This window comes from Elgaria multicarinata, chromosome 6 (genome assembly GCF_023053635.1).
Source record: "Elgaria multicarinata webbii isolate HBS135686 ecotype San Diego chromosome 6, rElgMul1.1.pri, whole genome shotgun sequence".
Classification (NCBI taxonomy): Eukaryota; Metazoa; Chordata; class Lepidosauria; order Squamata; family Anguidae; genus Elgaria; species Elgaria multicarinata.
This window is the reverse complement of record NC_086176.1, coordinates 92,717,649-92,741,347: the sequence shown is the minus strand read 5'-3', so window position 1 is coordinate 92,741,347 and position 23,699 is coordinate 92,717,649. Positions and strand designations below refer to the sequence as shown.

The 23,699-nt window shown below is 40.6% G+C and overlaps 1 protein-coding gene across 1 annotated transcript in view; it reads right to left on the bottom strand.

Annotated features, from left to right (window-relative positions):
* The window catches only part of SLC38A9 (solute carrier family 38 member 9), a 59,668-nt gene extending 46,320 nt beyond the window's left edge, over positions 1-13,348 (bottom strand). Inside the window, exons 1-8 of the mRNA XM_063128059.1 lie at positions 13,284-13,348; positions 11,086-11,183; positions 10,299-10,446; positions 7,095-7,227; positions 3,724-3,845; positions 3,508-3,571; positions 3,284-3,377; positions 1,606-1,776 (exon numbers count right to left, since the gene is read on the bottom strand). Of these exons, the coding sequence (XP_062984129.1) occupies positions 1,606-1,776; positions 3,284-3,377; positions 3,508-3,571; positions 3,724-3,845; positions 7,095-7,227; positions 10,299-10,402 (688 nt within the window). The 5' untranslated portion in view covers positions 10,403-10,446; positions 11,086-11,183; positions 13,284-13,348. The remainder of the gene's footprint in view (positions 1-1,605; positions 1,777-3,283; positions 3,378-3,507; positions 3,572-3,723; positions 3,846-7,094; positions 7,228-10,298; positions 10,447-11,085; positions 11,184-13,283) is intronic.
* Positions 13,349-23,699: the final 10,351 nt, after the last annotated feature.

Genomic DNA, 23,699 nt, shown 5'->3' with positions numbered 1-23,699 from the left:
TTCGTGTCAGTATGATTTTTTGTTGCATTGCACTTGAGCACCATTGGCAGTGATCAGGAGCTCATTTTCTGAAGTGAAATGATTGTCCAATGACATCAGAAAACAAAGTATCTTTGTCTCGGGGCCTGATTTAGGGAGTTACATACCATTTGATTGACTCCGCTGTGTGTGGGATGGCAGCCTTCTCATTTCTTGAAAAGCAAGTTTGCTTCCAAGATGACTGAAGGTTGCCACATTAAAATGAGAGAGCCAGCTGTGAACCATCTAGTAAGAAGACCCCGCACCCAAGATTCCATATTCCTGCACTGAGCAAGGGGTTGGACTTGATGGCCTTATAGGCCCCTTCCAACTCTACTATTCTATCATTCTCTGATATTTAAAACCAGGCTAATGGGGCATCTTGGAGCACAGGAAGAACAGCGCTAGCAGCAAAGATTGGATTAGCTAAGCCCCCCTGCCCACCCTCTCCAATTAATGTTGATCTTACTGTTATGTTTGATTGTTATCAATCCTCCCTCCCTCCCTCCCTCCTGAACTCCTTTTCCTTGTGTGTCATGTCTTTATTAGACTGTAAGCCTGAGGGCAGGGACTGTCTTTTTTGCTAAGTGTAAGCCGCTCTGAGAGCCTTTTTTGGCTGAGGAGCGGGGTATAAATATGATAAATAAATAAATAAATAAATAAATAAATAAATAAATAAAATTGTTATGTACTAACTGTGGATTATATTATTTCACTGCAACCTTGGATTTGATCACGGCATTTTACTTGAATTTGTTGACATGTTTTCTCATCAAATCCAATTGTATGCTTCGTTTTGGTATTTGCTTAATGCTTCATTTTGATATTTGATGTCTAATTGTGAGCTGTTTGGGGGAAAGTACATTGTGGAAGAGAGGCATATAAACCAATTTTACCTTGGACCATGATCCTATGGTCCCTGGGAAGGCATCACAAAGGGCATAGGATTTAGTGGATCTTCTTCTCCACCCATGGAGAGATAAATCCACAAGTGGAAGAAGGAAGTCCACCTTCAGAAGCTTCCTCATTGGGGTATGGAAGCGTCTGCTGCCTTTGCTGCTCCAACGTTGGTGCCCCAATGGCAGTCATGTCAACAAGAAGGCATTTGGGGGTGGGTCGGGGGAAGGTAAGGATCTATTCCCCCAACGTCTCTCCAGAATGGTGGGAAAATACACAGAGAGAGAAAGAGAGAGAGAGAGAGAGAGAGAGAGAGCAGCCAGAGGGGTGGGTAAAGGGGAAGGAAGGATGCCACCATACCTTTCACCCTGCCAGAACAAGCCCAGCAGGCTTGTTCACCACAGCACCTTCCCCCTCCAACCCTGCAGGATTACTCTGGCTGTAACATACAAGTCTTCTCTCTGTGCTTTCTTTCATTTTTTAAATACCCAAGGAATGGTTACATATAATTAAGTTGGGTGACATTTTCATCTCTTCTAAAACACTCACAGAATTAAATGCATGGAAATGCAGAGTGATTTGAAATGATGCAACAATGGTGGGTCTGTTAGGAATGATTACATCTTATTTGTCAGGTAAGAAAACCAAGGCCCAGCTGCAAGAAATTAACAGAAAAAAGGTTGCACTTACCATAAATACATCTTCCCGTGTTGAAAAGGAAATTGGACATGAGTACCCAGTAAACCACCATGGCTCCAATAAGAGACACCATTGAAAATAAAAGGCTAGACCATTGTCCAAAGGATCCAAAATAATACTTGCAAACATCTGGGAATTCCCAAGATGAGGTATCTACTGAAGCTGGGGGGAAAACAAGAGTATGATGGACATGCATGAAGCAAAGGGTTAATAGTAGAACTTACTCATCTAATCCTATGCTAGTTGCATAGGAACATGTCTTCTAAAGACAACTAAATGCAAAACATGGGTGCAGTCCTATGCACCCTCAGACCAGAGGTCCCCAACACGAGGCCAGTGGGACCACCAACCGTGCCCACAAAGCTCTTCCCTCACTGCCCTTTAAAAAAAAACTGTTTGAAGAAAAACCTTGGAAAACATTAGGGCAGCCGTCTTTCTCTCCCATTCTAGCCTCTAGCCTTGCTCTTTCTCTCCCCTCTGCCCTTTTGCCTTGCTGTTTCCCTACTCCCTCCCAGCTTCTAGCCTCACTATTTCTTTCCCTTGCCCCTCTTTAGGCACTTTTGACTAGCTAGGCCCCCATGGCAGCCATTATGTGACTGCCCACATCCTCCATGGGAGCCATTTTGTGGTGGTGCCCACAGTAGTTTCTCAAATTCCCAAATGCTTCCACTGGTCCAAAAAGGTTGATGACCCCAGGTATAGGTAGCCTTGGAATTGTAGGACTTTTTTCTGTCTAAACATCCTAAAAAAGTTTTTTTTTTTTGCTAATTAAGTGACTTGCATAAATTAATTAAATTAAAGCAGTAAACATTTGGATGTAGCGTTCATGGAAACAGTGAAGAAGCTTGTGTACAGCCTAAACTGAGTAAGCTGGAACCAATTTAGTCTCATTTTCTTCAGTGTAATTAAAGTGTATTAAATTAATATTTGAAATGTTTGAAAAATGATAGTCTGCCTTTCTAGTTGGGGTACAGAAGTGTCTTACACTTTTAAAATAATAATCAAAATATCTAAAGTACAGCAGCCACCACCAGCTGATACATTTAATTTTTTTTAAAGAGTGTTTTCCCTTGCCTTCTAAAGCCAAGATAGAAGAGTACCAATTAGTTTCTCAGAAGAGAATTTCACAGCCTTAGCACCACAACAAAAAAGCCCTGCCCTGAGCAACAACAAAGTTACTCTCACATATAGACAGAATATAAAGTTGGGTGTTATGCACCAGATTTTAAAATATATTGTAGGTTATGCATGGGGTTGCCAAGTGTTGTCTCCAAGAGTGGCAAAGGCATATAGAATTGTTAAGTCTAAATTCAACTGCTAAGGGTGCAATCCTATTGGGATGCCAGTCACCCTTTGAACTCAGAGGCTAACGGGCATCTGATGCAGAGGGCAAAGAGTGCAGAGGTGGTCTTCGCTCCGCATTCCTCCCACTCTGCATGTTTGCTAGACGGTATTTTTGCCCGTCTAGCTGATGGTCTGCAGAACGGAAGGGAAGGAGCCTGGTGAAGCATTTGGTGTTCTAGTGGGCACTTTCAGTTCATTCAGAGCGAGAAGGCGGCCCACTGGCCTACACTTTAGGAAATGCTTCATATTCTGCAGGGCACGTCACGGTGCAAAGTATTCCTTCCAGCAAAACGACACATATGCATTTACTGAAACGCATACTTACGTATCATTGTCCTTGACTTCAGAACTCTGAAGCAGCAGTAAAGTGTCAATATGCCCATTAGCAGAATAATACAAATTCCAGTAGTGAATCCCGCCTGTTTAAAAATTGAATTGTTTTGTAACTAAATGCATTAGCAAACTGTGATGTTAACGCAAATCAAATCTGTTGAACTAGATTTCTCATGCAAATGTTTTTCATGACATGCACACACAAACTTGCCTTACCTGTTTTATTCCCCATGGAATACTTAATATAGATGTGCCCAACATTGTATTCCAGATCATAAATCTAGCAGAGGACACATGGAAATATAAGGAAACAAAATTAACTCAGACCACTTTTTCTTTTTACATTTAGTATTGTGAATTTACAACAGACGAATTCCAAAATAATCTACTTAGGATCTGCCATCAAGTAGGCTAAATAAGTACTTCACGTACATTGTTACTATGCTTGAGTTCTTCCCATGACCCTCAGTGCAGTCATCTATTTTGAAAGCAGTTCCTAATGGACTATACACATAGATTTCTTCTGGTGCAGGAAGTACATGATCGGGAGCTGCCTAGCAAAAGAAGAGAACACAAAGCATTAGCTACAATACAAGTCTCTGGTGCTCCATTACAGTACTCTTCTCTTTTCTCCTCCCACCCCATTTTGCTTCACAAGTCTAGATATGCGAGGCTTGATCATAAGTTGGATCAGACCAAGAGTCCATCTAGTTCAGCACTACAGAGCTGGAAAAAGTGCAGAAAAGGGAAACTAAAATGATTAAGGGGCAGGAGCATCTCCCCTATGAGGGGTGGTTACAACAGTTGGGACAGGAAGTGAAGCAGGTGGCTACCAGGAGTAGTGCCAAAGGAAGTGAGGCAGGCAGGTGGCTACCAGGAGGAGGGCCTTCTCTGCTGTGGCACCCCGGCTGTGGAATGAGCTCCCTAAGGAGGTTCGCTTGGCACCTACATTATATGCTTTTAGACGCCAGGTGAAGACCTTTTTATTCTCCCAGCATTTTAACAGTCTATAAATAAATTATGGAACTCACTACCACAAGATGTGGTGATGACCACCAATTTGGATGGCTTCAAAAGGAGGTTGGATAAATTCCTGGAGGAGAAGGTTATCAATGGTTACCAGCCCTGATGGTTGTGTGCTATCTCCAGTATTTGAGGCAGTAAGTCTGTGTGCACCAGTTGCTGGGGAACATGGGTGAGAGGGTGCTGTTGCACCATGCCCTGCTTTGTTGGTCCCTGGTAGACAGCTGGTTGGCCACTGTGTGAACAGAGTGCTGGACTACATGGACCCTTGGTCTGATCCAGCATGGTACTTCTTATGTTCACTCTGTTCACACAGGGGCCTATCAGAAGCCCCCAAGGAGGACATGAGTGCAACATCCCTCCATCCATGTTCTCCAGCAACTGGTGTACATAGAAATATTGCCTCTGATACTGGAGGTAGCATAGAGTTATGAGGTCTAGTAGCCATTGATAGCCTTCTCCTCCAGGAATTTATCTCACTGTCAGGTTTCCCAATCCTTGCAGCACACACACACACACACACACTGGCAAACTGTCACAGGACAAACTGGTGTGAATCCCAATGCAACTTCAAAGACATTTTTCGCCCTGCAATGTCTGGAATTGCAGATGTGAATGTTGCCCATGGAAGAATAGTAAATTAATGTGCTCTACACCTGAATCACCTCTCTTCTGCTGTTCTCTGAATCAAATTTAAATGTTCATAGAACTGGCAGAGAAATTCATTATGTTTCATGTAATGAACTGCTTTTTTGTCTATATGGCACTTTCAGGCCACAATCCAGTGGGTCTTAGGTGTCTGGGCTTTCCTGTCCCCCTCCCCCACGAAAACATTCTGTGGGCACACAATAGCCACTTACATATGGAGTTGGGTCCTTTGATTTTATGCAAGAGAACAGAAAGTCCTGGCTGTACATGGGCTGCACCCTATATATAAAAACACAAGGCCATGTCCTGGATACTGAGTCCACAACTGTCCAAGGTCTCAAGCACAGTACTTCCTCAGTCCTGTTATCCAAAATTCCTTAACTGGAGATGCCATGGCTTCAACTTGTGACCTTACATTTATTTAGGCTTCAATCCTACACCCAGTTACCTAGCAATAAGCCCACTGAACTCTATTGGACTCCCTTTGGAATACACACATATTGGATTGCACGATTAATAATATTTATATCCTATCTTTCTTCCAAGGAGTTCCCTCCATTTTTTCCGCATAACAACCTGGTGAAGTAGGTCAGGCTGAGAGGATGTGACTAGTCCAAAGTCACCCAGTGAACTTCATGGCTGAGTAGAGATTTGAACTGTGTCTCCCTAGTCCTAGTCCAACCTGGCCTTCTCCACCCTAGTGCCCTAAGGGTATGTTGGACTGCAACTCCCATCATTCTCATCCAGCTAAGAATAATAGGTATTGCATTCTAATACTTCTGAACTGCTCTGATGCTGCTCTAACCACTATGCCATGCTAGCTCCACACGCCAAGCGTAAGTTTTACCACAGAACAAACACATCTGCCACAGAGAAATAAAAGGAATTAAAGTAAGGCAATTTTCTTATTTAGAGTTAAGGAATCATATGCAACAGAGACCACCTATTTAGAATGTAGGGCCTACTCATGCTAGATATGCGAAGTAAGGTATTTACTCTACATACGTTGGCCAAGAAATGGTTTGAATCCTCAGACTAGCATACAGTAAATGCCTCCATATCAAAATGCATTATCTTGTGGACTGGAGTATAAAATTCAACAGTGGCTACATACAGCCTAGGTCAGGGGTGTTTTGGACTACAAGCCCCATAAACCTAACCACTAGCCATTCTGGCTGAGCCTGATGGGAGTTGTAGTCCAAAGATCTGTAGGGTACCAGGTTGTCTACCCCTGTCCTAGTTATTAGTTCTCCACCTTACATAAACATGTCATTGCTCTATTTTTAATTAACTCAAACATGCATCCTCAAAGTACCTAATCCGTACAGGCAATGGAAGTAATATTTACGCAAATCCAGAACATCTGAGGATCATAAACACCTGTCATAACCAGATTTTAAAGCATGGTACAGATTCTCAAGCCCAGCCCTCTAAGGTTCCCCAGGTGACTCTTCTGTCCCCAACTACTTCCCCCCCACACAATCATTTGACGGACTCCTGTGCTTTTGTGCAGTTTTTCCCCATTCTAAAAGGCTGAAATGCCTCTCCTAAGGCCTAGTTACTAGCAGTAAGAGCTTTAAGCTTCCATAGGCTGGTCTTTTCGGCCCTGCCCCTTTTTGCCTTTAGCTCTTTACCCACCACTGCAATGTGGACCTTAAGAACTTCTCCAAAAGTGGATTTTGGCTCTTGAGCAGAAAGGGGTTCAACACCCATTTTAAAGTAACCTACGCAACTTTTTAGAACATGTTGTCTTCCTGTCCTGCAAAGTCTATTTCAAAATCTAGACTGACATAACAAGGTCATTTTCCTATCAATGCAATCGGCACATCTGGAGCTTCATATGTACCTTTGGAAAGGTGGGAACAGAGTTACTTCTGAACATGGTTTTCTCCTTACTCATCCCACTTGCTTGCTAGATCTCCATACGTCTGAACCACCAGCCTCCTTTCCATCCAGATTCTCTTGGTTGTGGGTTGATAAAGACTAAGCAGGTTGAAAGGGTAGCTCTCAGTAACCTACTTAAAAACTGATCAGACAGAGCGCCGCCACCAGAGAGCAAGTGATCTGACGGAGGACAGCAGGGCTGTCAGCCTCCATAGCAGAAGTTTTACAGGAGCCCATCTTTTTCTTACCAGTGTTCTATCTGAAGGTGAAGTGAGCCTTCTGTAGTAGTGAATCCGCTTATTCATTGCTGAAGCTTCATCTGAAACTCTTTGCACATCATCGTTCACACTGACAATATTTGTGGGTTCTACATGGAATGGCCTAAAAGAGAAACAAGAATAACCGTTTAGTCAAAAGTCACAGAAAACGAACAGCTAATTTATTTCTGAAATGGATACATCATGAGGCTATTCATACAACACACTAACCCACACTCAGTGGTTGAGTGGGGGCGGGGGTTGTTGAACCATGGCTTAGCGTGTTGTCTGAACACAGCCAGGGTGGCTTGTTCACCACCCTGAACAAACTAACAATGAACAATGGGTCCTAAAGGTGGCTTGTTCAAGAAAATAAGCCACAGTGCACGGTTAACAAGTTACCGTACCTGAGTTCTGACGAAATGACAACCCATGGTTCAACAAACCCATAGTTCAAAACAACCCACATTTAACCAATGAGTGTGGGTTAGTGTGTTGTGTGAACAGCCCCTTTATGTACTTACATTTTAAACTGACAAACATGACATAAAGTTCCAAATCTAGATATCAGGGAAATGGATCAGAGTTAGAACCCTGATAGCTAGCAACCCTAAATGAAAGCCTCAACATCTCTGGCAAGTCAAATTTAAATTGTAAAAGCTGAAAAAGAGAGGGACACACACACAAAGAATACACAAGTTGGCTTCCTATATTTTCAGAGATAACTTGATCCAATTGAAAGGTATAGTCTCCCTTGCTCTGTGTCCTTCGTTGCCTGAAACCACACCATAACTACGAAGACTGAGTTCCATAATGGAAGGACAAAAAAACAACAATCCTACCCCACTCTATTTTTTGGTCACAGGCTACATACTTGAATGTCTCTTTGGCTAACCAAATACCAGTAAAGCTGCCCCCCAGAACCACAAATTATATGCTACAGTGGCATATTTTTTAAAGAAACTGAGGAATCTGCACTAGCATTTCAACAGCAAGGATTAAATGTCATTCCAGAAACATTACCTTGAAGTTCTTCCAAAATGAGATAGTACTAACCATTTAACAGATGTGCACCACTCTCTGTTGACCTCAAACTCTTTAATATATGACAAATTCTTCCTGAAACATGCACAGCTCTATGGCCACAGGGACAAGGATTCCCAAATGACATCAGCTAGGCCACAAGCTTCCTAGACATTTTCCAAAGCCAAACTCCTAAGGAGTGCTGCCTCATGATTCTCATTTCCCCTCCCAATCGATTCTGTGGCATTTTAGAGCTGATTCACATATGCATATGCTAAAATGTGTAAGTGTACATGCCAGAAGCCTATTCAGGTGTTCTGATTCTGCATAGAGTAAATACACATGGAGAGGGAGCTCACCAGTCCCATGTTCCTCCATTGTCGTGTTCATTGTCCTGAACTCATAGAAGGCGACTTTCCGAAGAGGAGAACCTCCTATATCCATATCCACATTCTGAATCACATGGAGAACTTCCATGGATATAAGAAGTATCCCACTACAATTTCAGTGCAACAAACATGATGACAGAGGAGGGTGAGGCTGGTGCGCTACCTCTCCTCATGTGTATACTCTACACAGAATCAGAATGTCTGAGTAGGGCTTCTGTCAGAAGAAAAATTATCAGTAGTACCTTTCTAAGAGGAGTGGTGGAGAGAGCAATCCTTTGGCCCCGAACAGCGTCTTGGGGGCCATAGGATAGTTCTGATTCCTGGATCCGAGGTTGGATACAGTGCTCCAATCTTGGATCCAGGAGTCTGAGCTCCCTGCCCCTACTTATTCAGTGGTGAGAAACATGCAATCTGCATATGCTTAGACACACCCTTCTTTTTCACATTCCAGAATTAAGCCCCAGCTCAAAACCATCACTTGTACATCGAGTGTCCCCCCCATTCTTTACACTTCCTCTGTCTGTACGCATGCATCAGTTATTTTAGAACTACTGAACACTTCTAGAAATCTCATAATACTACAACCCCATGGGGTCATCCCATGAAGGTGACTGCTGGGAGATTCAGGACACAGTGCATAGTTAAACTATGGAACTCACTTCCAGGAGATGTTATGATGGCCAGTGTAACAAATGCAGAGTCATGTAAATGTTTCTGCCGGAGGCGTAAGAATTTATCCAGATAATATAGTGCTAATGGAATGCTGGTGTGCGAGTGATAGGTGTGTGGGGTGTAGAGAATTCTACAGGGTTTAAGAGGAGAGCACTGACAGTTTAATGGTCACATAAGGTTTAGGGCTTCAGCTAATATACATCTAGGGAGAGTATTTTGGGGTGATGGGTTTAAAAGGGCTAGGTAGGTAGGTAGGTTAGCCCTAAGTATAAAATAGGTAAATAATAATCTCTATAAACCTTCTTGTTTATATATATATATATATATATATAAAGTATTTGTTTTACTATTTATATAATCCCATGAGTCAGCTTGATTTGTTAATATTATCAAATAGAAAAATCTGTTTTCTTGTTACTATACCTTACACAAGTTGAAGGAAATCACTTAAACCATGGAGTTTCCTTGACACAAGGTAAAAGGGCTGAAGTTCAGAGGATTCCGTGTGGACTACTGACCAAAGTGGAGGTGGGCGTCCTGTTTTTTTTTTTTTTTTTCAGTTTCCTGCAGATAGAAACTAAAAGGAGAATAACCTGGAGACAGGAATGTCAGAGCCATCAATTTGGATGGCTTTAAAAGGAGACTGGACAAATTCATGGAGGATAAGGCTATCAATGGCTACTAGTCCTGATGACTATATCTTATCTCCAGCATCAGAGGCAGTATGCTGGGAATCATGGGTGGGAGGGTTGTGTTGCAGTCATGTCTTTGTGGGTTTCCCATGGGCAGCTGGTTGGCCACTGTGAGAACAGAATGCTGGACTGGATGGATGCTTGGTTTGATCCAGCATGTCTTATGTTCTTATAATGTACTTCTTTAATGATACTACTTTTTTTTAAAAAAAAAAACCTAATATTAAAAACTGCAGTTTATCATAAATTCAGACAAGATATTTATGTTTGGTAGGGGTGCTAATTGTTTTCTGACAGGGCTTTTGAGTAGTGAGGTCAGATACAAAACATAGGGTATTTCCCCCTTCAATCACTGTGTGAACGATGGAATTCCAGCAGAAAGAAGCCTGCTGGAATAGTTGAGTATTCTTCCTCCTCACCTTTTGCATTTCAGGTCTTCTGGGTTAAACTGAATACTGAGGATTCCAACATCATCTTCATCACCTCCAACAGGGATTAGGAGAGGTTTAGCGTCTTCTTCCATATTTGAAGGATCCTTTTCTACCTACTGTGTTCAATTATCTTAACCTTTAAAAGATGAGATGGATAAGCTATTGTGAGTATCATTACGTTTCCTTGAAGTTATATTTCCTCATGAAATCAAATGTTTGATAGCAAACAGAAAAAAAATCTCCCTGACAAAATCACACAAACAATAAGAGAGTACTTTCAAATCCTTTGTTCCTTTGTTCCTGACTACTGTGTGTGCAAAGAGCTTAAGAAGCCTTCTGATTCTCTCTCATCTTGCTACAAAAAGCAGCTGGGGAATCCTTGAATTCTAAGCCCTTGGGTAGGAACTGTCTTGTTTGTTGTTGATCTCATACAAGCCAAGCCTGAGAGGAAGAGGGTAAAATGTTTTCATTAAATACATACATAAAGATGACAGAACCCCATTGGCAGGGCTGGAAAAATTTTGGGTTTATTTTTTCATTCTAAAGTTAGACTACAGAAGTCGGTGGACTGACAGCACAATTCTATATATGCATGTTTACACAAACGTTAAATCCAACTGAGTTCAGTGGCACTTACTCCCAGATAAATCTGCATAGGACTGAGCCTTTAGTCTTAAAAATGTTCAGTGGGACAAATGAGTCCCCATGGCCAGAACCCCCCCCCCCCAGGTTACATTCCGCGTTGCTCACTGGTGTGAAGATGTATCATACTCACTATCAGACGAAGTTAGATGTACAACCCTGTTTTTTTTTAAAGAGAAGGCAAAAAACATAAATCATGTTCCAGATCAGCAAAGGCACAGCATCTTTTTACTGAGAAGAAAAACACAGGAATCAGCTGATTAAATTGGTAGGAAAAACTAAGTCACAGGAAGTTGAAAGATAACTGTGCAAACAATAGTGCTGACTAAATTGCTGAGTTATCCAAAAGTAATCATTCCCCAAGCCTATCATATACATGGCAGTTTTTTGTTAGAAAACAAAACCTACCGAGAATTTGGAGAACAAGAAACTAGCAGTGCATTTTTTTCATGTCTATTCAGAGCATGCCCCATTGAGTTCAATGGAACTTGTTCACAGGTAAAGGTATATAAAATTGCAGCCAAAGGGAAGGTGTATAATTGTGGGTTTATTGCAGCTCCTAGATAAGACTCGCAAGTTCAAACCTTGGTAGTGATATTCTTTTTGATCGCATATCTTTCTGATTTGCTTTTAATAACATGCATTTCAATTTATTTATTTATTCAGTATAATTTTAATCCACTCAGTAACAAATGTTCTCTGGGTGGATTACAAATGGTTAAACAATGACAAAATAACGAACAATACAGGATATATAAGATCAGCCATAAAATCTAAAAGCCAAGACTCTAAAATGCCTGGGAGAAAAGAAAGTTCAAAAAGATAGTGACACAGGTGCAAACTTAACCATTTAATTATAAGGCCAGGTGAGTCTCCTTAGGGAGCATTCCATAAATGGGGGGCCACAACTGAGAAGGCCTTGTCTCTTGTAGTGACCAACCTAACTTCCTTCAGTGGGGGCCAACATGTTCTATTATATAATTATTCATTTACTACTAGACTACTTTAACGTTTAATCATCATAATCCAAAAAGCTGAGGACAGCATTTCTGTTTGAAAAGTCTCAAACTTGGCTTTTTCAAAGGAGGTGACTTTGCTGCTTGGTTCAGTGCTGGTGTGTTTAAGCAGCCTGAAGTTTGCATACCTCTGCTCTCCAAAATAATCTTTGGTAAATCATACACCGTAAATCATACACTCCCGCTGTCAGGAGATTGTCCCAACAAGATGCTTCTGCACATTCTGGGCGATGCTTTCACACATGACATCCCATGGCCCACACATATTATGTCTTTGCACCCAGCGACTTTCCAATTATTTAATAGTGTCAGCCCCAAAGCTTATTTTTTGTGCAAAATGTCCAAAAGGCATGATGATCCCACATTCATTATAGGTCATACCCAGCACTTTGAATTGTGTCCAGGAAGACACGGGTAGCCAGTGAAGCTGTTGCAACAAGTGAGTCACATGCTCTCTATAACTGGCTCCAGTCAATAGTCTGTCCACAGTTGAAGTTTCTCAATTAAGGCAGTCTTATTCAACCTGCTTACGCATCTCTGTGCTGACTAAGGAACTGAGAACCAAAAAACAACTACATCAGCCTTGTTAATCATGGGCACAATCCAACAAAGATTAAGCCTTATTCAGAGCAATCTTACACATGTCTCCTAAGAAGTAAGTCCCACTCAGTTCAATGAGACTTACTCCCAGGTAAGTGTGTACAGGACTTCAGCTTTAAAGTCACATTTGTTTCAGTTGGAGAATTAAGCACACATTTAACCTTCTCCTGCTAAAATCAATGGGCTTAGAAGTTCTTAACTTTTGGTTATATCATGTCCATGATTTTCAGCTTTCTTTTCTATAAGGATTTCTTTTCTTTTCTTTTTAATTGCAAGTTGCTCAGCATGAACAGGCTAAAATCATCACTATAGGATCATTTCCCACGGCAAAGTAAACGGAGCCTACACATTTGTTACGTAGATTCAACTGCCTTCCTTCACAAATCTGACAAAACGAGTCATATTTTTTTTAAAAAAAATCGCGTGAAATATACCGAAAAACTACAGATCCATTTTATCTTGGAGAGGAGGAAGAGTCAGACACATTTTACAAGAGTGTCGTTACAGACAGGTAGCTCCTTCCAACACAGACACTTGGTGGATGGGTCCCACAAGCAGCACGTTTATCCAGAAGCAAGTCCCACAAAAATTCAGTAGTGCTTACTCCCAGGTAAGCGTGCACAAGACTGACTGCAGCCTAAAGTGCAGATACCCCGGGATGAAGATGCACAATACATTTAAAGAAACCGAATGACATCTATTGTAGATTCTCTACCTGGAAACTCCTTTGCCTAGCCCTGGTCTTGGGCGTCCGTGCATTTCGCCGGTATGCAGTTGCTGCCAAAACCACAAAAACAGGAAGAACTGCTGCTGCTCTGAGCCGTTTTTTACACACACCGCCTCGTTTCCGGAAATAGAGATATCAAGGATAGAGTGACCCGACTCCGCGTCCGTAGAGTTAAGCAGCCGCCCATAGAGATAGAATTGTAGAGTGATGCATACCAGCTTTTCTTTTTATTTGAGATCTCCATTTTAAACTGTTATGGCAATGGAAGCCAAGTGCGTCTTATGAAAGTGATAAATGAATGGAGCATAAAATGCCTCCAACCCACTGAGCCCTGGCTTAGAGGGGAGGATGGATGTGGTGATTTAATGAGATTTAATTTGGGGAGGGAGGTGTTTGGACGCAATCTCTCTGACTTCATTGTGTTCAGTACTGTTGCGTGATGACTTGAGGTGATTAACAGTGCTGTCCTAAATATACTGTGAAATAAGTCACACTGAGTTCAACGAGGCTTACAACCAGATAAGAGGGTATAGAATTGCGGCCTTAGACACACTGGAAGTAATAGTAAAATTATTTCACTTGAAATATGTGTGTATTATATCTGAACAAGTGACTGCAAATTTCAAAAGCTTATGCTGTAATAAATGTTTTGACTTTAAGATGTTCATTGTTTTGCTGCAACTGACTAACACATCCACACCTCAAAGTTTTATATATCCTATGTAATTTTCTGAATGTTGATAATGTCTGTACTGTGTAGTATTGCATTTGGAGATTTGAATCTGTGATGTTGTATTTCACCAATGCAGATCAAGTAGATGACAGTTCTTAAAATCCTTTCTTACAGCATGGTCGTGAGCTTATTAATTTCAGCAGCAACCTATTTGAATGTAAAGATCATAATATCTCAATATTCATTATAACCGTAAGGGATTAACAATGGACTACATTTCAGGGATGCTGTAAGCGACTGTGTGGGGATCTACACTATTGCTTTTAAAGCGCTTTAATTTAAAGCACTTTGAAAACGTTTTGAAAACTGTATATGCAGTGTGTCCTGGGCTCCAACAGTTGTCAAAACTGTTATAAAGCGCTTTAAAGCTGTAGTGTAGATCCCCCCTGTGTCTGAAATAAAAGTCAGAAAACAGAAGACTCCATTACATTACAGGGCTATCATATGTGACAGCTTCCATCATGAGCCAGCCAGCCAGCCACATAGAGATAATACTCAACTACATTGTTCAGTTGTAAGGCATTATCAACCTCTGTCACTGCAGTATGAACATAACATCTCTGCCTCACTGCTCCCACCCACCTCGCTGTGCAATCTGGGGAAGGATCTACGCTACTGCTTTAAAACGGTTTTTAACAGTAGTGACCACTGTTGGGGCCCAGGACACACTTCATTTACAGTTTTCGAACCATTTTCAAAATGTTATATCCTGCTTGGTGTAGAACAAAAATAATAAATATTCTCCCCTACTAGTTCAGGAAGCATTTGCAAGGCAATTTTCTAAAAATAAAAAAATCACGTATTCCCAGACAAGAAGTCGTGAGCTTCAAGCAACAGGAACTGATGTCTTTGGTTCTATCTTTTGAGGGATATGTGTGTGTGTGTGTGTGTGTGTGTGAGAGAGAGAGAGAGAGAGAGAGAGAATATTCTGCCAAACCACTATAGCAATGAAGTCCAAAGGAAGGCCAAGATAGTTAGTACATTATGAGTTCCAACAATTCCTTTTTTCTTCCCCCCCTCTTTTTTAAATTATCCCTTGATAATCATCCAGGAAAGAGATCTTGTGATCATGGTACAAAGTTGATTCAAAACAGATCAGTGTGCTGCAGTGGTAAAAAAAAAAAAAAAATTAGTGCTAGGAATAATGAGGAAGGGGATTGAAAAATAAAATAGCAAGTTATAATCTTTTATGTAAATGCTATTATGCTGACCTATATTTAAATTACCCTGCGCAGTTCTGAATTCCACCCTCCCCACCTGAAAAAAAGAGGTAGTAGACAGAACTATAAAAGATGTAAGAAAGACCAAAATGATGGTGGGAATGGAGCATCTTTCTTATGGGCAGGGGTTTAAGAAATAGGTGACTTACTAATTTAGTAGAAGATGACAGAAGGTGCATGATGACAGATGTTATAAATGGTCTTGCACCTTCTTATCTTTCCTCATTTCAGTTTACCATCCCCCCTTGTACCCTCCGTTCTTCAAATGTTATGTTGCTCTCCCACCCAAGAGTTTCTATTTCTCTTGCCCAGCTTCGCCCATTCTCTCTGGCTGCCCCGTTTGCTTGGAATGCTCTTCCAGAGCAACTACGTACCACGAGTTCCATTGTAGATTTTAAAACGCGTTTGAAAACTCATTTGTTTTCAATAGCTTTTGGTATTTTAGCTTGATCTACTGTTTTTATTACTATGATTATTCTCTTATTTCTGCTTTGTGAACCCCTTCCCCCCCTTAATATGTTTTATTGTGATTTTAGATTGTAAGCCGCTAGGCAGGGTATCACTGTTTTATTTGTATATTTTGTACAGCACCAAGTATATTGTTGGTGCTATATAAATAATAATAATAATAATAATAATAATAATAATAATAATAATAATAATACAATGTAAAGAAAGTGATTAAGAAAACCTCTCAAATTTTGGGACTCACTCATACAGTTAATTGGCAGAATGTTCAGGACATATGGAAAATTAAAACAGATGAGAAATCTCTAGCATAGATGTCATTTTAAAGAACTGAACAAAATTGTGGAGAATAGTTCTATCAATGCCTATTAGACACAAAAGCTAAAAGTGGTTACGGGTTCCAGGAAGTGTAAGTGATTTCTTGCAGCTTTTGCACCTCATTCTGGTGAGAACAGTACAAGTCCCACTTCAGATGTTACAAATGAACATGGAGAACAGGAAGCCCAAGTCATTAATGCTTCCTATCCTCTCTGTGTTCTATAATGGAAATAATTTCTCTGAGAATGGAACTTCTACATTAAGCTGCAGTATATTTCCCACTACCAGAGTCTAGACTAGAGAAATCATGCCCTACTTGTGAATTTTCTGGCCAAGGCCATGGTTAGAAACAAACTATTGGTTGACTTTTGTTCTGATTCAGAAAGTCAATTAATATGCTCTGATGATCTTCAGAACTTCCTGAAGCCATAAGGGAAAGCATGTGTGAACAGTAAATCTCCAAATCATGGTATAAATATTGCTGTCCTATTTAATGCTAGAAACAGTTAGATATTAAAAGAATGATTGGCCAGCAGGTAACAGAGTCTACCGATATGCCACCATGACAGATACACCAGCAGAATGCTCTGGTGAAGCTGTTTTGCTAGCAAAGATACTGACAGAATGTCTCTTTGGGACAACAACATCAGTGGGATGTGGGCAGCACAGAGGACAAGCACCATATCCTATATCTTCATCCCATGGCTCATCCCTGTTGACAGTGCAACTTTACACAGCCTCACACCTGGTGCAGGAATTCTTCCTCACACTGAATTTAATAGGAGGGGGGATTTAAAACAAATAGCTGCCTTCGTTCTGAAAAAAACAACTACCCACATTGCCAAAACAGAGCACTGGATGGTGTTTTATGTAACCATTGTCCTCAGCACAGGCCTTGATTGGTGGGCACTGGAGGAGTTCCCAGGAACACTGGTGGTGTATCTGTTGTTTTTACACAATTTTTAAAAAAATCTAGTTGTTTTCCACCCTCCTCTCCCAAACTTGGCATGAGTTGACAATGGTAGCTATTCCACCAGTGTGTCTCCAGTCTTGGGTAGCTCAGTCTATGACTGGGTTCAGACAACACACTACAGCTCTTAATGAGTTATTTAACCCACAATGAACTGCAGCTGGGCACCAGGTTGCATATGCAACCCCTATTCGGGGCTTGTCATGTTGTGCAAACCCAGCAAGCGTGAGTTATGCAAGGGTTAAACAACCTTCACATAACTCTAAAACAGGCCATGGGTTGTGCGAGGGTTGTTTTACACTTGCATGACCCACATTTGCCAGGTTCACACAACACAACATGACAACCCCTGAGGAGTTGCATATTAAAAATGGTGTCACAGCCTCACCGTGGTTAAATAGCCCATGGTGTCATGCAAACAGGCTCAATTTTTAAATTACAGAAATAAACCTTTCAAGTGTCATTCTTTGGAGTCTTACTTTTCTAAAGAAGAAGAAGAAGAAGAAATCCTCAGCTTTTGGCTTCTATAGTATAATGTCTTCTTTCTTGAATGTTTAATGTTTTTAATAGTTGTTGTTGTTGTTATTGCCAGATTGGAGGAATTTATAATAAATGTGTTTTAAAACTGATTATGTGGTACAGAAACTCATACAAACTTCAGGATTAAAATTAACTATTCAGCTAAGCTAATACTTGAATGCACTAAAAATAAACACTGTGGGATATACTTTAGATTTAAGAGTTGAAAAGCAAACACACACATTCCATGCATTACATGTATTCAGATACTGTTGCTGCCTTTTGAACATTGCCATGGTGAATCTCCCATATAAACAATCCCACTCTCACCCCCTGCAAGAGTAGAACAGTTCTTATTGGTGAAGAGCATTTGTAGCTGTAAGGAAGAAGCAGTCCCATCAACCCTGGCTGGGTTGGGTTGTACATACGCTCCTCCACAGAGCGTCTGTACTTTTAACTACTGCAAGAGTGGCAGAAAGTCAACTGTGCATCTTTTCCCATCAAAATACCACCAACTAGGCTGGTTGAATTGTTTCCTGTCCTGCTCATGCAGCTGTTAAAAGCAAAGGAGTCAGCCAGTAACAAAAGTAAGGAGAAGCAGATGGCTTCAGACAATGTGGTGAAACCTGGAACAGAAATACCAAAACCAGGGCACCAGTTGAATAAGAAGTTGTTGTGTATTTTAAACGTTTATGGTTTTGTTCCCCCCGCCCATGTATGTTTTAAACTTTGTAAGGCCGCCTTGCGGCCCAGCATTGGGCAAAAGACGGGATATTACTACTACTACTACTACTACTACTACTACGAAGAAGAAGAAGAACCAAAGAATAAATGCTAAAGAGCATACAACTGTACAAAAATATATTAATGAGTTACAAACCAACACATACTAATAACTAGACAGAAACGTACAAAGTAAAAAGGAATAGTAGGTGAGTTGAATAGCTCGATTTTAGAGAATAGAGTGCAGATATGAGAAATAGATGAACAGAAACAATGACTTGAGCATTTTTAAAGAGTGCTCTAGAGCAAAGGTGGTTAGAAGGTGGAGCTCCGGGTAGATTGGCAAGGATGATTAATTCCCAAATATTTCACAATGGCAGCAACAAAATGATACACACACACCTGCTCTAAATTATACTGCTGAAATTGGGGTTGGGGAGTTTGCGTTAACCAGGAATAGATTTTTTGTGTGGAAGTACTGTGAGCTTTGTTCAGTTGTGGTACTCAGAACAAAGTTGTAGTTTCAAAAATTCTTCTGTTCTAGGTATATTACGTCTTTTGCACAAGTCTCCAGTTGGTGTTTCCCAAGGTTCTAATAAATAACAAAGCAGATCCCACAAGCCTGAAACCTGCCCCCTAGTGCTCCAGAGAAAAGAGTAGATGTGCTAGTTATTAGAATTTGAACAGGAATGTTTAGGTTTGGGCTATTTATTCTGCCATTAAACAGGTCTATTAATTAGAACGCATCATCAAAACCCTTTATTCAACTGTGTCTTGACTTCTATCACAGTGGTGTTCTCTTACTGTCTGTTTGGAATACACTATAATCAGGATAATGGGTGCTAATATTTTAGGGAGACCCGTGTGTTGTGTTTCTGTGAATTAATGTGCTGATGGTCTTGCCTTAAGACATAGGAAGTGGACAAGATAATTAACCTTCAAGTTTCAGTCAAGGACCAACTTTTAGCACCAACTTATGACATGACACTCACTTCTTTTTTTCTTTTGCTAACTGTCTGCTTTCCTTGCCCTTTTCTAATTTATTTCCTTTTTCTCCCCCACACCCACTTCTTTCTACACCAACCATACCCAACCCAGTTCTTCTGGTCAGGGGTGATGGGACTTGTGGTCCAACATCTGGAGGGCATCAAATTACAGGAGGCTGTTCTACACTGTCTGCTTCCTTCTCTCCCCCTTTTCTTTTTCCTTCATTTTTTTTAACAAAGTATAAAATGTATTTATAGTACTTCTTCATCACTTAATACAATAAAATCTTTAAGTGGTTCACAATAAAATGCATGTATAACATATCATATAAAACAATGTAAAATAATATTTTAATAATGAATAAGCAGTTATGGTGGATCTGATTAAAGGCGGCCTAAAAATAATTGTTAATAAAAAGTAAACAATGCACAACACATTATGAGTTCCAGTCCCACCAGTTTGAAGACTATGGGTTGGGTCGGGGTCTACAAAGTTTGCTTGGCTTGGGAGCCAAGCATTGGTTTGTGCTAGTGAGCTGTGAAGTCCTGTCCACCATGATGGCCCCACATTATATGGACTTATCAACACAAATATTATCTGATGAAATTCATGAAGTTATATAACACAGATTTTAATCCTATACAAACTTATCTAAGAGAAAGTCCCATTTAACTCAGTGGGATTTATTTATTTCTAAGTAGACATGTTCAGGATTTTCCATTTTCAGGTGTTTAAGACTGCTCTTCTCCCTACGCACACACACCAATATTAAAAAACAGTTACACTGTTTCCTGGTGCAAACCTCAATCTGTGGGGGGAAAGTAATTTTCTATCATACCTATTTCTACCAAAAAACAGAAAAAAGAAAACTACACCTTAAAGGCTAAACTTTTTTGCAGCTTGACTGCAATCCTGTGCATGCATACCTGTGAGTAAACGCCATTGAACTCAGTGGTGCTGACTTCTGAGTGTGTGAGCACAACATGTTGAGCTTTAAGAAAGGTGTCAGTTCCCTGAAATGTGACCTTTAGATTTTAATTAGAAATGCAAACAATCTTACAAAGAAGTGTTACCACTTGACCTGCTAGCCTAAAGTAGTACATGTTAGTTAGGAAAAACATTTTCAGTTCTCTCAGTAGCTTTAAGGATTGCATAGCAAAAGAGAATCAAACTCCACTTTACATTTCCCCAGCTTTGTTTTTTCAACCTGGGTTCTCTGTTTGCTCCAATCGATATGATAACTGAATATCTTTTGAATGTAAACTAATCTGTTGCAAACAAACTTGAAGACCATAATTACCCTTCCCTGGTTTGGGAAGATTTTGCCTTTAGAATGAATTTCTACAGCCATGCTATTTCAGTCTAGTGGGGATTTGTACTGATTCCTTTCTTGACATCATCTCACTAGGTTGTTGTTAATGGACAGGGTGGACAGAAGGCAAACTTTTCCCCAACCTGATGTCTTCCAGATATTTGAATCATAACTCCCCAGCCAGCATGGCTAGTTGTTGTTGATGATGTTAGTTGTAGTCCAAAACATCTAGCAGGCAACCAGGTTGGAGAAGGGTGGCCAACTCAGCTACCTTTGCTTTTTTGTGACTTAGAGAAACTAATTTGGGGCACAATCCTCCACATGTTTAGACGCTGGCTAAGTTCGGACTACACGCCAATCAACTGGGGGGAGGCAATAGGAACCAAATGGGAAATAGCCGTTGATTAGCGTGTCGTCCGAACTCAGCCAGAAAAAGTACTACATATTGGGAGTTGTAGGACTTCCTCCTGTCTAAACATGCATAGGATTGCACCTTTAGCTATTCTAAAGTGGAAGGAACAGGATTTTACACCACCTGAAACTGGAACTTTATTCTCTGAGAGTTCTTCTCCTCCAGCTACTAAGTAAAATCACTCAATTTGGCTTCAAATGACTTTTTTTTTAACCTAGTACAGCATCAAAAATTATCTCCATCTTTACTAATATCTAGATTGCCTAGTTTCTCTCTCTGTGGTCCACAAATAAAAGGAGACTGTGTACTGCACCCAGGATGGACACAGTTCTGAGTCATAGATGGATTTTATATTTTAAAAAATAGGGGATCAAATATTTCTCTATCTTGCACCCAGCAGCTCTAGATGCAGCTTCAGGTCCAACCTATAACCATTTTCTGACTTACTAGAGCAGAGGTGGGCAACTGCAGGAAGTCCATGGGGGCATTTTTACCCCCTGCCCCTCCCCCATGCTTCACTCTGTGGGGCACCCTGTAAAAAAACCCAATGAAAGGTTTGATAGCACTATGGAATGTTGAAAGGGTTAAATTTAGCTAGCAGCTAGAACCTAATTTGAATGTCTGCAGACTTCCTTCTCCCCTCACTTCATCTTGGGTTTCTGAACATGCAGATACTGTGACTTCATCATAAAGCCAGGCTTTCTTCTCCCCCCCTCCCCTCCCCACACCCATCCATCATCAGACAAGATGATGAAGAGAGCTGGAGATCTCAAAAACTTGTACATTTTTGTGGTCTTTTGCTTAGCCTAATAAAGATCTTACATGAATATGGCTTTTGGCATTTTTCAGCCGGCCAACACGGCCACCTTTGCTTTTTAAAAGGTAAGAACACACTTGAAAAACTAAACATGCTACAAAAATAGTAAAAAAATCTCGTGTTAAGATCTTACTATATTTAAGTAATATGTGGATGGGACTCATGATTTCAACTTCAGAATAGAAGGTTCATCTTTTGAATGTTTCTTCTTATAACAGCTGTTGAACACATAGCAGCCCTGCCAGAGTGGGGAAAAGGGCATTGACCATAATTGTGAACTAAGGGTTCAGTCATCTACACACTTACCTCAAAGTAAGCTTTGATGAATGCAATGGAAATAAGTTCTGAATAAACATTCACAGAATCACACTGCACATCTTGGGATTCTGCCTTCTTTTCATACATAATGTTCTCTAGAGCCTCCATTACTAGAGTCTAAGGCTATGGTTCTATATATTATTTTTTTGTAAGTGGGACAAAGTTAGATGGATATCAGCAATTCTGAAATCTGCCATGTAATGAAATGTAATGCAGTCAAAGATGCTATCATTGCAAAGTGATGTGGTGCAATTTACTACAATGTCTGTGTTATGCGATGATGACACATATCCCTTTCAGTGTAAATGGACTTTCATGTGCTTGGCAATGGCTTGATAACAACACAAGGCTACCTGTCTTTAATGGCAGTATTCTTGTACCTTCAATGGTGCTTGAAAACAACTTGAGGGCCAGCCCTACCACTAGGCAGAGTGAGGCAATTGCCTAATGTGGCAGCTGCTAAGAGACAGCACCAAGGTGTTGGAGGAAAGCTCTGTGTTCCACCTGCCCTTCTTAAGTTAGCTCACTTCCCACAGGAGCAGTGTCTCCACTACTGAAGTAAGATTCAACTGCCAGTCCAATCAGCTTTCATACATGTAATGGCAGAGGGTGCCATATTGTTTTTGCCTCAGGCAGGCTGGAGAACATCTTGGGCTAGCCCAGACTGAGGTGCAGCTTTTCCTGCTGTAGAGCTAACATTATAGGAAATGTTTCCCCAAGCTAAATATCTGCCTAACAAGCAACTATTAAAACAGAGACCTGCTAGAAAAAATAGCAATGGCAAAAACAGCTACTTTCCCCTCTAGTATAGCACCACTGCTTTTAGACAACTACTTACAAGTAAACAAATGTAAGAGGTGAAGCTTTTCATTGCAGCAATATGCAATTGAAAGTAGCATTTAATTTCTGCATGTAAAACACATTACGCCAGTCCTTTTACAACTTCATTGGCTGCCAGTCCAGGTCCGGGCCCAATTCAAAGTGCTGGTATTGACATTTAAAGCCCTAAATGGTTTGGGGCCAGGTTATTTGAAGGAACGCCTCCTCCCATATGTACCTACCCGGACCTTAAGATCATCTACAGGGGCCCTTCTCCGTGAGCCCCTGCCAAAGGAAGTGAGGCAGGTGGCTACTAGGAGGAGGGCTTTCTCCGCTGTGGCATGCCGGTTGTGGAATGAGCTCCCCAGAGAGGTCCGCCTGGCGCCTACATTGTACTGCTTTCGTCGCCAGCTTAAGACCTTTTTATTCACTCAGTATTTTAACACTTAATTTTAACTCAAATTTAAATTATACTGTTTTAACTCTGTATTTTAATCTTATATCAATTGTGCTGCGTGGTTTTATCCTGGTTGTGCTTTTTATATTGTATTTTGTATTTGTATTTTTAACTTGTTGGTTGTTTTATGATGGTTTTAATTTTTGTGAACCGCCCAGAGAGCTTCGGCTATTGGGCGGTATAAAAATGTAATAAATAAATAAATAAATAAATAAAAAAACATGCAGCAACAAGCATGTTTAAGACTGAAATCCTGGCAGGAGGCAGCAATCTTAACTATGTAAATATTCATCCAATTCTTTTCTCTATGCCAGTTGTTTCCATATTGTAT